Source organism: Rhodnius prolixus, unplaced genomic scaffold, assembly GCF_049639745.1.
Source record: "Rhodnius prolixus isolate KJV_2025 unplaced genomic scaffold, Rpr scaffold_8, whole genome shotgun sequence".
Classification (NCBI taxonomy): Eukaryota; Metazoa; Arthropoda; class Insecta; order Hemiptera; family Reduviidae; genus Rhodnius; species Rhodnius prolixus.
In genome coordinates this window covers 14,720,254-14,739,493 of record NW_027411593.1, presented here as the reverse complement: position 1 = coordinate 14,739,493, position 19,240 = coordinate 14,720,254, and the positions used below count along the sequence as shown (strand labels likewise).

Below are 19,240 nucleotides of genomic sequence, written 5' to 3'. Positions count from 1 at the left end.
GAGTCGCGATCCTTTAAGAAAGCTTTACGGATGAAATAGGGTATTGCTTCATACTTACAGTAACATTGAATGGTATGCATTTAGAATTTCAACTATTTAGTTCTGTTTAGGTGAATTTCTAAGACCAGATTAGCTAAAAAGATTCCCAGCAACGACTTTTGATATAATTCAGTGAGAAACTTATTCGACTCTAGGCCACAACACCTGACGGGTACTTTGACGAAAACCCCATTCAGAATGTTTACTTTTTATTTTTATTTCTGTTTGAAATTTGAGGAAAAATGTAAGACAAAACAACCAAATGTTTATATCCATTACTGTGGGTTTACAACTTAAAAGGCAAGAAATGGTTTATTTACGCGAATATCATTTAAAAACTGCAGTTATATCTGGAGTGCTTCAATTAAAGAGTCTTAAAATACTTTTTTTTCTGAAGATATTTTTTATTGCTATAACTGAATCGACAAGTTTTGTTTGGAGTATTTAAACATTTATATTAATTTCACAATTTTAAGTAAAAAGGTCTTTTGAAAGCATTGGGGTGGGTCCTCCTTTGGATGGTAAAGGAGATCCAATTTTAGACAAAATTCAAGGCAGCAATTCAGATTTTTTCTTGCAGCTGAAAGAAGGCAAGTAGTAATAAATATTAATTTAGCGAAATTTGCAATACAGTAACAATAGTTATAAAAATAATTTATGTTGGTCGATGTAATGAATCAAATCAGTCGTTCTGATTATCTTATTCCCAGCTGTTCCAATTGCAAATACCCTCCATCCACCAATTCTGGCTGACTGCGAGGAAATATTCTGTGGGAAAATTGGTCGGAAGTAATTTTTAACTTTTTAAATTTTGCTTTGCGGTGTTGAAAATTTGTGATGGCGAGTCAAACTCAAGGTATTCAACAATTATTAGCAGCCGAGAAACGTGCTGCTGAAAAAGTTGCTGAAGCAAAAAAACGTAAGTGTAGTATGAATTTCCCTCAATTATCATTCATTTTTCAGCAGATAATATATTGTGCTGTTAAAAGAGAATATAATTTTTTGTTGCTGATTAGAATATTTAATTTTAAAGATCTATATTGTGAAAACAGTTTCAAGGTGGGCGTGGTCGTCTTTTTGACATTTATGTTTCTAGTACCCTCTAGGTTTTATTTTAGTTTTAGATTAATTTCAATTTTTTTAATACAATTTTCTTCTACGTTGATGTTTGAATTTTTTTTAATATTAGGTAAAGCTCGTCGTTTAAAGCAAGCAAAGGAAGAAGCCCAAGATGAAATCGAAAGATATAAACAAGATAGAGAAAAACAATTCCGTGAATTTGAAGCTAAGGTAGCGTAATAAACAATTAAGTTTCATTGACTGTATATAAAAATTAGAATTTTTTTTAATTCTTTGTTTATTGTAGCATATGGGGTCGCGCGAAGACGTTGCTGCTAGAATTGAGGCAGATACCCGTCAGAAAGTTGAAGAAATGAATCGAGCAGTGAATGTTAACAAAGAATCTGTAGGTGTTTGCAACTATACTTTTATTTCTAGAAAGTAGTATTCTTTTTTTTATCAATCATTTTAAAGCATTTTCTGTCGTATTATATTATCTTACTTTTGTACATTTATAAAATAGATCTGTCAGTTGTATAAGATAAATTTATTTGCCGTGAACTTACTCTTCGCAAAAAGATGATAACAAGGCAACTTTTATTCTTCTAAGTTGATAAATGAAAGGCTTAGTCGTTCTTGAAGAAATTAAGATTTTTAAAATACCACAATTATAGTTGTAATATTGCAGATCCTTGAAATAACATTCTGGGTCGTAGACATCTCGGACACATTTACTGACCTATCTTTCAGTGACAAATAGAATGGTGAGTCAGGTCGCTCCTATCCAACATCGACCTGATCCTTTCATGTTTTCTTCTGCTGTCCATCCACCTTGCACTCTAACACCACAAGTAGATTCATACTCTTAACATATCCACTCCCTTTTTTGCGACTATATACTTCCTTTCCATTTCTATCTACTAACTTTACTCTGCTGATCACGTAAAAAACGTCTGTAAAGTTTCTCGCTGTGATACCAGTTCAACACAAATTTTAACGTCGTTGAGCATATTCTTGTTGATTGAATTAAAAATCCAGCTTTTGTTTGTTGTTCCACTTTGCATACTTTGTTTTGTCTGGTTCCACTTTTTGAGTAATTTTTCAAGAATTTTGAGAGATTTATTGTGTAGGCACTCACTAAATAGAAGTCTGTTATTCTTTAAACATCTGACACCCCACTGAGTTTGTAAACGAGAGAGTCCACTCTTCATGATTTCTTTGTTTTGCTTAAAAAGATTCAGCAAATCTTTATAAACTGTGTGCGGTTGGATTTCCAATTATTTTAACATTTTAGGGGTCTACTCAATTCTTACTACTTTACTGTACTTAAAAGTAAAGCTCTTACAATTTTACAAAAACATTGTCCATAGGCCAGTAAACGAATTTCTTAGGTGTGATAATTTGAGAATGGGAAGTTATAGGTTTTGTTCGAATCACAGCACATTTTTTTGAATATTAGCAATTTATTCGAATACTATCCTAAATTTGAACCTTTAAATTAGGGTTGTTAATTATACTTAAAGGCATGTATATTATTACTTCTGTACGGCACAAATCGTCGACGTACTACTTGCGCTAGAATAAGTAGAAACTGCGTTCAGTATGAGAAGAACTACGCTAATTTCTTATTTTACTGTTTATTTTCTTTCTTTGGATATTGTAGTAGATAGACGTTAAATTACAGATTTTAAATTATTTTTCTAAAGCTAAAAGAAGTTAATTCAACCATTACAGAAAAAGATTCCTTTAGAATAGAGTTAATAATTCCTAGAAAGTGAGTCCATAATAATAATACTCTAATAAAACTTGAATCAATGAAGCAAATATGTTGTTTTTATTGGAAACAAGAATTAAATTTAATCTCATGAATGTAAATGCGCTAAGAAACGCAATAATACATAAAAAACTATAGAGAAAAAAAGGTTGTCTTACTAACATAAAGCCTCAAAAAATCATTGAGGGTAAACGTTTGTTTAAAGATGTCTGCTTTTTTTAAATTCGTTCATATAATTATTTAACAATTCGGGATCTAATTATAATTCTTGGCCAGAAACTACCACTATTAATAATAGAAATCTCAATTTTTTTTTTTGTTGTTTTCTCATATATCTAAAGAATAAAGACAATGAATGAAATAAATAATTTAATGAAAAAATTAACATTTATTTATTGATTGCAGGTTATTCAACAAATTCTGGAATTAGTTTTTGATATAAAACCTGACTTGCATAAGAACTACCGTACAGTCTGAATTTTGGTTTAGAAGGACATTCCCAGTTCAAAGGCAGATTTTATTCTTCAAGTATTTGCGGTTATGGTTATCTTATAATTTCATATTTTAATGATTGTTTTGTAGATGTAATTTTGATTTTTGTAAACTGCAATCATTGATGTATTAGATGAAAATGTATATTTAAGTTGTAATATATTGTTGAATTATAATTATTATTCAGTTTACCTTCTTTATTTTTGTCTTAGGAAAAATTTCTCTTTTATTAGACAAAATTCCAAAAAAGAAGAAGACTCTTCCATAAAATGATTACGGTTGAGAATCATGGGCAGTAACTCTTTATCAGGTTCCGGTGGGTACTAAACTTAAACGTTTAAGTTTTCAAAAAAGTGATCATCTTAACAACCATGGCTTTTAATTCAGTTAAAACCTTTTTGTGGTCAGCCAGAAAAACTCAGTATTACTGATTTAGAGGCAAGTACACTCATTTGCTGGATATTCTGACTCAATTTCAAGATTGATGCCTTCTTCATGATCTTGGTCCATCGCAGCATCTAAAGTGAATTTGCTTTCTTGGTTTATTGCTATTTCTTCCTCATATATTGCGTATCACGATATTCTGGAACTTTTATTTCAAACTTCAACCTAGAAAATAAGACTATTGCCAACTACCTCCTCAATTGAGAAAAATATGAACAATATAGAAGCAATACTAAAAAGAAGATTAGACTGTAAAAATTACCAATGTTTCATTTCGCATAAACTTTAAGTTGTAATATCTCGAATTCCGTCATTCAAAATTCTATCTAATTTGGCTCTATTATAGACTACAACTATCTCTACTGTTGTGAGAAATATGAATTCTAGAGATGCAATACTTAAAAAGATGTTAGATGATAACATTTATCAATCTTTTATTTAAAATGAACTTTTGTGTTGTAACATCTCTTATTCTGTCATTCAGAATTCTATCTAATTTTGCTCAATTATAGACTTTAACTGTATACAGTTGAATGAAATATGAACTCTAGAGTTCATCTCTACGTATCAAATATTTCATTTGTAATATACCTTACAAGCCAGGGTAAGCCACACTATTACGTTTTTTTTATTCATTTTATTTTATTTTAAACTATGTAGGCAATGATTTTCGGTATGTAGCTTCTTGTTCGTTGCTAAACTTGTGGCAATCATCTTCTTTATTAACAGTTTAAATAAATCCATGCGTCTTAATGTTTGATTGTGTGTGTAAATCATTAAATTGAAATATCTTATATTGCCTTTAAATATAAAATAGAAGTTCTGTTTGGTATCGATTGATTTTGTAAATCTAGCTAACTGATTTTTAATCTTACAAATGGTTGTCGCATCCTGGATATTGGCTAGACTCCAAACCTAAAGACAAGACAGTAAAAAAGGTAAAAATCAGATGTCTGCAAGTAATTATGAACATTAATAATAGTTTTACACAATAGTACTTAATTTTTATTGATTTTTATTTTTTTTTAGTTTACTCACTCTTCAGACATGCATGCTTTATTCATTATTAACAAAAAAAAATTATGTGTATACTCTCACGATAATCTATTACAGTTCTCTTGGTTCTGTTTCATACATTTCCTTCAAATTTCGAACTACATAAACTTACTATATTGTTTATTTACTTATGTTATATCTCACAGTTTTTAAAACCCTGCATTATATTGAAACGGAACTTTAGAATAAAAGGGTGAAAATATTTCTCTTTTCCCTATTTCCGTGAATACTCCTCTTTGAACTCGGAATTCTAGCAGCAGATAATACTCTTTAAAGGTTATAAAAGCGATAGCGTAGGCGATCATTTAAACTGAAAGATTTCCGTATATACCTGACAATTGATAGTGTGTGCAGGCTTTGTCAGGTACAAAAAGATATGCTGATGTATCGCGTCCTGAGAAGGTCTCAAGCTTGGTTCGTAGTCCAAGTTTTCAAACCTTAACAGGAGCCCCCACCAGACTAGAATGAAGAAAGTGAGTTGAATATCCAATTTTATATCATTAAAACTTTTCCTAACGAACTTCTCCAAACATGAAACTTACTTTTATCGTGGACATAAAATACAGATCACGAGAAGATGTTAAAAGATGCATCACTATAAAGGAACTTATTGTAAAATTTTAATTTAACAGAGAAATGTTTTTTGATAGAAATACTTTTTTGGAAGTGGTGCAAAATTTCCTATCAAGAGAGCTTAAGAGTAGATCTAGTTTTAAATTTGTGAAGGCCCTCAATAATATCAAGCACAAAATCACAAGTTGTGGAGAACTGTGCAAGTGCAGGAGGCTGAGAAAAGCGCCAGTCTTTGGTATAATTTAAAACTTAAAAGCAATGTATTTCGAACAAAACTTTGGGTAAGCTCATCTTTGGATTCTATATAAAAGCTACTTCCACCGTTCTCAACGATTCCTTTGAATCTCAATGACGCAGGTTTTTTTTTTTTAATGGTGAACCTCCACAGAATCTGTCAATTTTTTTTTTATTCAGAGGTACCTCAGATTGTGAAATTGCTGTGAAAACTCAATTTTAATGCAAAGTATAATGTTTTGCATTAAGATTTGGATATTATCAGTTAGATACTATCTAATACAAATAATCTCTGGATTGAATCAACAATCAGCGCTCTATGAGGCCTTGAATGAGAATGCCGAGCAATTTAAATGTGTGATTGTCTCTGTGGGTAACCAATCCTCAATTTAGAGTACCTTAATTAGAACACTAAATCTATAAAGCCCCAGAGATGGATAAAGTAAATCGCTGGAAACATATAGTTTTTGAATGTCTCTATTCGTAAAAGATTGCTACAGATTTTTAATTGAAATTGCATGTCTTTGGCCACACAAACACACCAATGTACGAGATAAATGCTGGAAATGGTTTGGACAAGGGTGGCTGGTAGAGACTTCTCTCCAGGGCGCCGCCGATCAATATGCTGCTGTGAGTGGAGACAGACTCGCTCTGGCGGCTACAGAGACTTGCTCCTCAGTATGTCGCTGGAAGAGCCCTAGCGCGTACTCCGCTAAATTCTCCATCCTGGTGAGTACTTCTTATCTACAAGTAAGATCTCTTTTACAAGCTTTTCCATATCTATTCTTATGGTAGGTACTGTACATTTTATTGAAAAATAAGTCGCTAATAGATTTTTGATTTTGCTGTAGTGTGTACACTCCTCTCGGCCTCAAAAATGCCATTTTTTGATGTATAATTCAAGAAAAAAACTTTAATAAAAAAAAAAGGCTCTTTCAAAAAAGCTTTAACCATTGACATCCTAAACGTTCAAGTAAAGAAAATATTTTCTTAGTGGGTAAACCTCAAGTTTCTGTGTTTATCCTGCTATATTATTTATAAAAACTTGTTTGCTATCTAAGAGTGGTACATTTTTGAATCAACAAACACCATTTTAATTTTTCATAAATTTTAATAAATAGATATTCTTAAATGGATATAAGTTAAAAGTGTTATTGTAAAGAGAACAAAAACAATACTTAATAAAAAATAATAATTATTACTTTTTACTAGAACTGATGACAGGTATATTTAAAAAAAAAATTAAATCCACACAATATTCTTTTTTTATGTGTATCTTGGTAATGATATTTTGGTCCTTAATTCGTCTAAATATTCAACAATGATTTTTGGAAGCATTTTTAAACGATTATTTCGTTTGGAGTCCAGTCTATGAGTTTGAATTACATGTCTCTAATTTTTTTTTTTGCCAACATTTAAAATTTCTAAATTTTTAATAATCTTAGCTTATAGATGAGCGCTCACAGCAACAGTTTATTTATTTTCGTTGTTTGTCTAATTAATATAAATTGCATCACAGTAGTTACATTTTTAGGAATAATGCTGTAGTTCGAACTGTAGCATTTTATGATTAATTTAAAACAGAGAATAGATTTATTTAAGAAATCTTATTTACTAAAATTTAATAATTGAATCACAGTTCTCGTCACTTAATTTTTATCGTACTTATTTCATTCGACTTATTTCCTGACAAGGGAAGCAACGTTGTATGTATTTATTTATTTTTCGTTTCGTTACTTACTGCTTATTATTTTGGGAAATCCTAGACAATCATAAGAATGTGGGTCTGATTATCTAGGAAAGCACGTGCTTGTACAATTTCAAAAGTAAAGTAGTAAACTAATATAAATCTAATAGTAATTTCTCTCTAATATTAAGTATTTAATCATTACTACTTTTAAACCTGTAAATATACTACATCAAAGGAAAAAATAGTCTTTAAACAGATCCTTTATCTTTAAACAGTTCTTAGTTCCACAGCTTACCTACTTGTTCTCCATTTGTCAAGAGAAGGGATGCTTGAGTGACGGTGAGTATTTAGTGACTATTCTAGTACTTTGCAGGATTGCATTTAATTGCAGAAACAATTTTGTTCTTTCTTATCGAGGAACTGCAGTTATCTCCACTTTTTTTTGTGACAGTCTCATCCTCAAGTTTTTGTCTAATCCTATAGTCCATAGGATATTATTAGTATATTATTAATGGTACCTGAGGGCGCTTCTTGGAGAATGTATCAATTTGGATTTAGCATTGTTTATTTGAAAATAAATATTTAGCGTGATTATTTTATTTGGAGATCATTTTTATTCACATTAAATCCTGTTTTTATATATTTTATTTTTTCTAATGAATTTTGAAAATGCTCACCAGCCAATGTCAATGATTTTATTGAGGCTAAAGTTAATCTGCAAAATTTAACGCTACCTTCTCTCTAATATTAAATATTTAATCTTAGTTGTTACTTTCACTTTTATTTTAATAAGCTTTCAGGAACAATTATTTTCCAAAAGTCCTGGACAATCATAAGAATGTGGGTCTGATTATCCATGAAAGCACGTGCTTTTACAATTTCAAGGAAGGAATGAAGACAAAACGGATTCGGCGATTTCTAAGCACAAATTTTCAATCATTATTAACGTTTCGTTGTATATTTAAGCTGTGAAATCCATGCTTAAATCGTAATTTTCCTTGCTTATTCGACGGAAAATATCTTCAGCCATGTGATATTTATATTTCTTCTATAACTCTGTTGGAGATGAAGGAGAGCAGGCGGTCAATATGGTTGCAAACAATGCGCAAATTTGGTTTGGATGTGGACTTTTCCCTTTTATCTTAATTCTAAAAAAAAAAAGACTAACCGAACTAATGTATTTAATATACGTTTGGCATTAAAGTACAATGTTGGAAACAAAAATTAAAGAAATTCCAGCAAAGCTATTGAAGATTTTCTATTTTTTCCTTTTTTATGAATCTCAACATCCAAAACCTGCTGACCTAATGTGTTTAATATATACTTAATATGAAAGTACAGTATTAGAATCCGAAATTAAGGAAATTCCAGCATATCTAATAAAGAGTTTGAATTTTGCCATTTTTTCTGAATCTCTACAGCTAAAACTGGCCGACCTAGTGAGTATAATTTACGCTTGGCAAAAAGATATATTGTCCGAAAACGAAATTAAGAAAATTTCAGCCAGACTAATGAAGATTTTGTATTTTTCCGTTTTCTGAACTACACCATCTAAAAGTAGCCAGCCTAATGTGTATTGTAATCGTTCGTCATAAAAATACAATGTTCGAAACCAAAATTGAGGAAATTCCATCAAAATTAATGATTTTGATTTTTTTTAAAAAAAACCTCTACTTGCGATTTATTTGCTCTACTTGCCTGTGTAACATTCGTCAATTTATTGTATTAAATTTTTATTCATTATAATTAGCCAGTACTTTAGACTACATTGGTCAAATCTCGCGTGGCCACTACTGGCCCCAAGAGATGAAATTCAAACGCTTTTGATCGCTTCCAAACATGCCAAGTTTTGGTATTTTATTTTATTTTTGCAAATAAGTTTCCGAACTTTTTTTTTATTTAATGAGCAATTAATATTGTTTTTCAAGGACATTAATGCATTCTACAGCGTAACATTTCTTCTTAAGCAGTTTAATGTCTTAATGTTATTTTGCTTTGACTGTTGAGTTTGAATTTCAGGGAACCGTTCCTGTTTGGTTCTTAATCTATATTTGGGGGGCAATAAGGTGTTAAATATAAACATTTTCTAGTGGAATCTGGGATGGGGGGGATTGATATGATAAAGCTTCCAAAAAAAAAAGATCTTAGTTTGCTACAAGACAAACTAGCCTGTAAAAATAATTTTAACATATAGATGATGTATTATGCGGGACTAGAGTTGTAACTAAGTGATGTTGATATGTTACGTACATAAGAAAATAACCAACAACAGACGATTTTAGCATAATAGATACAACGCTTTGACATTAAGTGACAGATTGGTTTTAGGCGATTGTAAATTACTAAACGTGTTTTCCAACACGATTCTGTTTTTTTAAACAATAACTAGCGCTGCCGAGCAACTGTTTTAATAAACATTAAGCTCCTCGTTGACTTTAAAATCACTCTTTGACGAATGCATTTGAAATAAAGGAATGAAATAAAATGCTTGCTCGTTGTATTTTTTGTTTACCTCATTAGGTTTTGTAATCTTGTTTAGATTTACTATTTCGTTTCATTCCATTTTGACAAACCCAGTTGGCTTGACCATATTTTTATTAATTTGCCTTCGAACCTTACAAAATAGTACTGAACTTACCTCGTAACTGTAGTGAAATTTTTCTTTAGAGGAAATCTATGCACCCACCAGATGTGACCTACATATATGGAATTTTACATATACTTATATCAAATAAGAGTAACATGGATCTCATTTTGAGAGTATCTCGTATGTGTAACAAATCCGTTCAGTAAAGTTAGATTTCAGGTAAAGCTATTTAAATTCGTTTAGTTATTGTCGGGTCCTCTTATAAGCACTCCTTACCTGGTTACAGAAAATAAAAAATAAATAAATTAAATCGTTGCTTCAAATAATCAATGTAGTCTTCTTCTTTTTATAACCAAAGTTATAATATAGGGTGCAAGACAATATATTTCAGATTTTAATTATATGATTATAGAATTTAAAATCCAATAACCTAGAACCAGATATAGAACTCCCAAAACATTTAGTCTTTTTGTGCTATTTGTTATATTTTTAAAATAGGTCTATAGTAGAATTACCTAGAGATTCATAATAATGAATAAAATAAAATAATAAATTTAAAAAATACATTACTTTTAACTTTAGTAGGTCATATGAGATACCAGGTGGTTCCATGAGGCGATAGGTCCACATTGAATAGTTCAATATGAATAGTTTTATTTACCAAGTGGATTAATCTACATAATGGATTAGTACATTATTTAATTGACGTAAACGTTCCTTCTGCAATAATAAAATATAAAGAAATGAAAGTGCAGGATTTTAAGTTTACTGAAGTCATAATATTAAGCCAGTTTTACTATACTAGGCAACATGCAACAATCAGCTAAATGCCAAAACTTTAAACAGTTTTTTTCCATAATGTGTAATAATAATAATAATAAAATAATATTTTAAACTGTAATTTTATCTTAATATAAAAATAATAATATAAATTCTGGTATGAACCATACAACACTTTATCTTACAATTTTTAGGATTTTTGTTTAATACATCGAATTTTTACTAAATTTTATTGGCTTCTTTATATCGTTGTAGAAGAGTAATAGCCTTTATTAATTGCCAAGTTGTTACATTAACTTTATTTTTTAGACTTTTTATTTACATTAATAAGTGTAATACTCATTTAAACATTCTTCGGCCCATAATATTTATTTACAACGTAAAAGTAGGCTCTTAATGGAGCCATCTTCCTGATTTTACCTGCCGTCTATTCCTGGTCTCCTAGACGTAACTTCCTCAAGATCATTTTCACTTATGTTTTTTGATTTGTTCTGTAAGGACCTACCTGCCTTTTTCCTGTAAGGGCATACTGTTGCCTCACTTCTGTCCAGAAGATACACCAACCTTATTTGTAACAATATGAAAAAATACTATAATTGTTAATAGCACAAGCCCTGCAGATGACCTAATTCCTGGGTCGTAATCTTGGCGAATATAAAAAAATAATGACTGAAATTGGCAGTATTCTTTCATCTTTTTGGATTAATGAATCAGTCTCCAGAAACAATGTACACTATTCATTAAGAATAAACTTTTACATCCTATAAAATTGTATCGTATTAAATATTATGTATTTCTCTTATTTTGTTTTAACAACAAAGCTTTTAATTCATTTTGCTTGAAAAATATTATTGACTCCTACCCTGAATAGATAATTGTTGGTGACATACGCCTTATTTTGCGTAACCCTGATTGAGGACGATCACCTAAAATCCGCCGGATTCCTCGGAACATTCTTAAAATAGAGTATCCTTAAAAATACAAAATACATACATTAGTAAGAGTCTAACCTCAGCGGATGACTTTCAGTTTCAATAGAATTACATACATTCTATTTATAAACTTGAATTATTTAGATTTTTAAGACTAAAAATAGTCAGGAATAATTATCAGGAAATTGTTAACACATGTGTTATAATAAGCTAAGAACAGTTAATTAGATTAACACTAAGTTTAGTCTCTAATCCAATTTGTCATGCGGTATTAATGAACGGGTTCACTTACTGAATGTATTCCTCTGAAATGAAACAAAAATTTAGATTACTGGATGTTGTTTTGGTTCACCTTGAACTTCATTTTACTTACTGGTCTTGTACGAGAAAATTTGCAACTGAAATAACTGTCAAAGAATTGAGTCAACCCACACAAAACTCTCGTTTGGAAAGTTTAGCTCTTATACAACCTTGAGGATCATGTAACTTAAACGACAAAAGGTATACAAATCAGAAAGTACCCAATATTTCATTCATATTTCAGATAATAATTGCAGCTAGTTAGAAACGTTCGCAAAAAGCTTAAGCATTTTATTTGAAATTTTACAACAATTGATATTTAAATATTTTTTTTGGTTTAAATTTTCAATAAAATTGTTTAGAATTTTGTTTTTTAGCTTTGGCAGACTCTTAATGCTGGCATTTTCATCTGAAAAATATTCCGTAAAGCCTGGTACCCATTTAAGTTGTTCTTTTTTGAATAGAATACTGAGCAGGCAATTTTTGGATAATACAAAGGCACAATTATTTTTATAATATAGTTTAATTACACCATGATATCTGACTATAGTTTGTTTATTTGATTTTAATATATATATTTTTTTTTAGATTGATACAGTCCTAGCAGTTTATTAGATACTTTTAGGATAAAATCACTGAACTCAGTTCCTGTCGTTTTACTTTAATTAAGATGGGCTGTACTTGTAATTGGGAACATTAAGTCTTGGCCATTAGTAGAAAGTACAGTTGGAAACACTCTATTTTTTTTTCTTCTCATATTTCAGCTTTTGGCAGCTTGAAAATCAAACCTTGGCATCTGATTCTAAATCTTACGCTCAAAATTAGCTGGCAGGTAACTATTAAAACTGTCCGGTAGGACAGTTGTATAAGGGTTGACCATCAAAAACTGCACGAAAAAGCGTAACGTTGAAAAACACCCAACTTTGACAATTTTTTGCTATTTTTCTATAAAAGATAAAATTCCCAAATTTTCTTTAAATCTTACTCCGAACCCTCCTTTATAACTGTAATTTTTTTGCAACCACCCAGATCTAATAGGTTTCGAGAAAAAAGTTGCCGAAAATGAGCAAAAACGGCTTTTTCAAAAAATGTTCTTGTTCTTGTTCTTGTTGTTGTTGTTGTTGTTGTTCTTCTTCTTCTTGTTACCTTTTTTGTAAACAACGTAGCGCCTAAACGCGCGAACCGATTTTCATGAATGAGGTGTCATTCGATTCGGAATTTTATGTAGATGTGCCTTTTGGGGGTCTCGACGCTGTACATCGAATGGGAGAGGAGTTAGCCCCCTTTATGTAAGGCCCCCTCCAAAATTATTATTACTAATAACTCTGTAAATCTTGACCCGATTTTGATAGAATTTGGTAGGATGATAGAGTTAGGGCTCCCCTACGTAACAATAAAGCGACGATCTGCTCTTACACTTGTTAAGGGGAAGTATAGCAATCGTTTCAAATTATCGACACGTGAACCGATATTCATGAATGAAGTGTCATTCGAATCGAAATTTTGTACAGATTTGCACTTTAAAAGTCTCGACGCTATGCCTCATAAGGAGGGAAGTTTGCCCCACCCAAATAAGGCCCTTTCTAAAACTATTATTACCAATATTTCTATAACGCTTAGTCCGATTTTGATAAAATTTAGCACGAAAAAGTGATGAAAGCTCCTCTACGTGGCTGTGAAGTGCCATCATGCTCTTACACCTACTAAGAGAAGTACTGCAATCGTTAAAATTATCAATGAGTGAACCGATTTACATCAATGAATTGTCGTTCGATTCAAAATCTTTGCCTTTTAGGGAGAAGTACTGTAATCGCAGTTTATTTTTCTTGCTCCTCTTAAAAGGAAGTACTGAAATCGCAGTTTAATTTTGCTATTTACGTACCTTCCTATTTTATTCAAAACGCTTTCTAAAAAAAATTGTTATTGAGGATGGTTTGGGGACCGCAACTATAATCATTCTTTAAAAAGATCTCTCCAGTGGTAGTTACGGTTCCGATTTAACACCTTATCAGGTTATAATGATAGAATAGCTTATTCCAAATTTTAAAAAATCTGTAAAGCAGACGTAACTTTGCAAATAGACAAAAAGGAAAATCTATCCAAAAGGTACAAAAATCTCCTTAACAAAAACTTACAGTTTTAAAAGTTAAGTATAAGGGTTGATTAAACGCCAAAAGGTACACAAATCAGCAGTTCCCAACATTTCATTAATACTTCATTGATATAATTTAAGTAATTTTACTGCATTAACTTTTCCTTCACATTTTTTAGAATTTATTAGATGTCACAGACCCTTATGCTGGCCATTTTCGTCTACAAAATATTTACTCAAGTAGCACACCATTTAACTTAGATTGACTGTAATATCTATTTATCTATAATAATCAAACTATTAATCACAGGTGAAAAAGAAAACGTTATAAAAAATATTAAAAAAATATGAGGCTAAAAAATTCATAAACTTTTTTAAAAAATGCTTACACCAACATACATCAATGATTTTATTTATTTATTTTTATTTTTAAATAAAAATCATTGGTTTAAGTTCATTCTTCGATTAAAGTAATTGTTACTTTAGTAGTAGTCAAACGTTTATAATAATAGGTAATAAATTATCTGGCTTTATCGCAAATAATATAGTTTTCTTCAATTACATTCTCAATCTAGGTGTTCTTCCCACAATGTTATATATATGTAATATAAAATAAAGAAAATAAAGATATGCATATTTTTAGGACAGCTAATTATTCCAGTATTTTACCATAAGTAAAATTAGGGGGACTAAATTAAATTACAATTGAGAAATGAGTAAATATTGTTGAATAATCTACTTGTTATTAACTGTATGTTATTTGTGCTCACGAATATTTCGGTAAGACGAATTCAAGACTGAAATATTGTTTTGAATCCTCTGTGATTCAAATTTAAACAGTAGCCGACTCTAACTTAGTCTTTTTCTACTTTAACATGCATGTATATGTGACTACTCAGAATAAAGGGCACATTAAAGAGAAATCAGAAGAATAATTTGGAATAGAGTTAAAATAAAAACCTGTTTAATTACGAAGATATAATATACATTTTATCATAATTGTAACAAAATAATATTATGAATGAACTGGCCAGCATAAGGGTCTGTGACATCTAATAAATTCTAAAAAATGTGAAGGAAAAGTTAATGCAGTAAAATTACTTAAATTATATCAATGAAGTATTAATGAAATGTTGGGAACTGCTGATTTGTGTACCTTTTGGCGTTTAATCAACCCTTATACTTAACTTTTAAAACTGTAAGTTTTTGTTAAGGAGATTCAGAGCAGTTTTAATCCGGTTTTGTGCAAACGTGTTTTATGGCACTTATTTATATAATGTAGAAAGTTTTTTGGGATTCGCTAAACTATTGAGTTTAGAAAAAGGCGTTACACCAAATTTTTAATTTAATTCAACTATTTTGGAATTAATCTTTTATTTTTAAGGTCCATTGATGTCCTTTTCAGAAGTAAAGTTTTAAAACTTAGTTAAGACTTTAAACAACTCCCATTAAAGTTGGTTGTTGATTTTCCTTAAAGTCAACTTTAAAAGTTAACCCACATAAATGCAAAAGTGCATTATTACTAGGCTTTAAAATAACTTTCAGCTCAGAAGACCTCAAAATGAAAACAGATAATAGAAAATGAGCAGGATCGTGATACTCTTAAGCGGCGCAAGAGGAACTAAAACTTTTTTTTTTTTGATCCGTATTAAAACAATGTTATTTTCTATCGTTATTGAAATAACTGAAAGTGCATTATATTAATTAAAAATGATATTGTTGAGAGAAATCAGATGGTCAACACTGACGTGCATATTGGTAAATAATTGTTTTGTTGTTTAATTCAAATGCATTCATTAATTTTATCAGATATTTAGTTTTTTTTTGCGTTATTGTTTGAAATTGATATTTTATATCGCACTAGTTCTGGTTTATATCTACTCCTATTGTATCTAGTTTTGTGGTTTCATATCAGAACATTTTTTGCAGATTATTGAAACAAATAACATATTCTCCAGCACATGTTCAATTTATCATTGGTTGCGGAAATAGTTAAATGCAATGGCAGATGGTGCTTAAAAATATGAGGACTGCAGCCATGAAACAATATTAAGTTTTTTCTTGCTATTTCTAACATTGAGGCAATATAATTATATTGCAAAAGTCTAATTTTAAGGCTATAACTTTCAAAATGAAATTTGGCAACGCACTTTTTTTTTTTTTTTTTGAAGAGAAAACCTATTCGTTTTTCTTTACAAGATGAGATTTCTTTCTTTAAAAAGCATTGTCAAAGCTTTTGTCATTTTTTTTAATCATGGAATTTTTTAAAATAAAATCAATAAATACAATCGGCAATCTGAATTTGATATCCTGCCCAATTCTGGTAACAAATATATGACTTAGCAAATATGTAGTAATCTTTTAAAGTAAAACAATATCCAGTACAAATATTATTTGTAACCCAACCCAGTTCAAGCCTAAGTCTTTTTCAAATGCAAATAGTACCTCCGAATGGAAGATAACAAAATAATAATCGATTCAAAATATGTTTTTTTCTCCAACATGCATTTACAATTTGGTAACTTTTTTTTGGTCGCAAAAGACTTCAGTACCGAATGAATAGTTTCGATCAAAACTCGATTTGAGAAATTTGACACTATCGCAATATCAGCGCTTACTGGCACAGTTAACAAAATTAAAGGTAATAAAAAATAAATAAAAGCAAATGTAATTACATTGCATTCTCCCTAAGGCGAACTATTCTTCCACCCGTTTACCTAAACCTCACTCCTCTTCCTACAACAGATTATGGTTAAGTACCTAGGACTCTTCATGGACAAACGCCTAACCTGGACTCAAAACGGAAAGAATTGAACAGACGATTCAAACTTCTCTCTAGACTTCTTGACAAACTTTCACTAAACAACAAACGACTTACCTTACTAAATGATTCTAAAACCTGCCTGGATTTACGGAATGGAACTTTGGGGCTAAGCCAAGGCTTCCAATATCTACAAAAACGGATCTTTTCAATCAAAAACACTCCATCAAATCGCTAATGTTCCTTACTTTATATCTAACTCAATCTTACTCTGAGATCTCCTTGTTCCCTTATGTTTCGGAAGCTGTAAGAAACCGTTACGTTAAATTCCACGCCTCAATTTCGATCTTCTCAATGAAATAAGTGGCAGTGCACAATACTGTTCTTCTTTGGGAGTTTCACCAATTCTCCTCTCATGTCACTCATGTATTTATAGTATGTATCAGTTGTATCAGCTTCACTTATTGGAAAAATATACTGCAATTGTGAAAATAAATAAATCAGAAATAAAACAAAAATTATTAATTACAGAAAGATAATAAAATTTTCACATTTTTTGATGAAGTCACTTTACTATAAGTGAGAGTCATTAAAAAATTATCTACGTACGAAATGACCTTTAGTATTTAATGAAATAAGGACGACCTGATAAGAAGCAATGATTATTTGCTTTACATTATTATTATTATTATTATACTAAATAATAACACAAGGTTACAGGTTAATCAATGAGAATTAGTTTGTAAAAGCAAGCTGTATGGTATAGATAATTCATCAATGAGCCTGTAGCAGTTATTCCTCATTGTACTACTTCAGAATCAAAATTAGTTTTTGTTTCACGATGATAATAGTAAGTATTTCGTGTGTTAAATTTTGTTAATGGTTATCTACCTCCTCAGATTCAAGTTTACAGTTATTCTCAGCTTTTTCAGGAATTTTATTTTTTAAGTAGGGAAGAATAGTTATTGTCACAATTTCTGTCACAAATAAAAGTTGTTTAGCTACAAATGAACATCAAGTAAATCAAGATTAATGAAAAACCTAGTACCCATTTTCAAGAAAATCACAAAAATGGTAAAAAAAATTGATTATGTAAGATGGCACATCCAGTCGGTTGATATTCTCCAGAATCTTATTGTCAGGATCAAATTCCCCTGGGAAATCAAGTTTCAAATGTTTGCGACTTTTTATTTTTGATTTGCGTTGAGTACACTCAAAGACCAATTTGAAAAAAACATTTCTTAAAACGGTTATTTCTTGAGAAAACACCATATCGAAAATAAGAAACAATCGTAATACGATTAATTAACAATAAAATTAGTTCAAATAAAAATATTGCAGATCTTTATCTGCGTGAATGAAGACTGTAGCAAAATTTAAAGGAAATAAGGAAGTTCATTTAAATAGCAATCTAATTTGCATCAAGGAATGAAAGTACCATTTCCTTGCAGATTTACATTTTTTTTTCTTAAAAATCAAGTATAGCATTTATATTAATGGGAGTAATCCACTTTCTATATAAAAGAACCTCAGTCTAACGGACACTCTACATATAGCAACCGCAGACATTGATTTTGGGGAATGGATTATATGTTTCACTTCCCACCAACGACCACCTTTTGATTAAAAGTTCGTTTGACGCGGTGATAAAAAGAATTGACCCCTCTCAAGTTTTTCTTTTTTTCTGTTTTTTCCTAAAGTTTCCTATATAAGCTCATACATCTTGTACCATTTTAATCATTTTTCAATATAACTTTGGACGAACAATATCACTTTGTCTCTCAAACGAAAGTGGTTAACTCTAGAATAGAAAAGAAATGTGTTGGAAGATTTTGCAAAAACCAAATCGAGCCATCGTCAACTTGCCGAAATGTTTGTTCTATTTTTCTATGATAATTTTACCATAAATTATTATTGTTATGAATAAATGTGATGATTTTTATAAAAATTGTTATAAAAATGATTAAAAAATCAATATGTAGTTTTTTTGATAATTAAGAAAAATTTGATGCACATCATATAGCTAAATAATTATGCAATTATGTACGTTTTTAAAAAATCTAATTATAATAAACAATTTTTAAATAGATGTTTGGAAAAATAACCCATATTTTTTCATTATGAAACTTGGCTACCTCCTTCTAACGACCACCTCCCAAGGGCGGCCACTTTGCTTTCCCCCGCCAGGGTCCGTTATTGAGAGGTTCGACTGTACTTTACTTTAGTTCGTGGTTCACGAACAATTATTTAACCAAAAAAAACAACTCAGTAGCCTCGAAGTTAGCACGATTTGTGTACACTTCAGACTAGATAAAAAGTTTTTTTTTATTAGGATTGTGCTAATCTTCTTGTAATACTATGGAAGAAGTTGCATCAGTTCTTTAAGAGTTTGAAAATTTTGGCAAGTTAATTTACTTTTGGATTATT

At 30.3% G+C, this 19,240-nt stretch overlaps 2 protein-coding genes across 4 annotated transcripts in view; both read left to right on the top strand.

Moving 5' to 3' along the window:
- Positions 1–729: 729 nt before the first annotated feature.
- Vha13 (V-type proton ATPase subunit Vha13) lies at positions 730–3,555 on the top strand. The gene is made up of 4 exons (XM_074123037.1): positions 730–958; positions 1,229–1,329; positions 1,406–1,504; positions 3,278–3,555. The coding sequence occupies exons 1-4, from the start codon at positions 877–879 to the stop codon at positions 3,347–3,349; spliced, it is 354 nt and encodes a 117-aa protein (XP_073979138.1). The 5' UTR covers positions 730–876; the 3' UTR covers positions 3,350–3,555.
- A 2,727-nt stretch (positions 3,556–6,282) lies between these two features.
- The window catches only part of LOC141451553 (protein Aster-B-like), a 177,468-nt gene continuing 164,510 nt past the window's right edge, over positions 6,283–19,240 (top strand). Inside the window, exon 1 of one of the 3 annotated variants that reach the window (XM_074123029.1) lies at positions 6,283–6,400. The gene's annotated coding sequence lies outside the window, so the exon portion shown is untranslated. Of the gene's footprint in view, positions 6,422–19,240 lie in introns of all 3 variants that reach the window. The other 2 variants (XM_074123030.1, XM_074123022.1) reach the window with 2 other exon arrangements.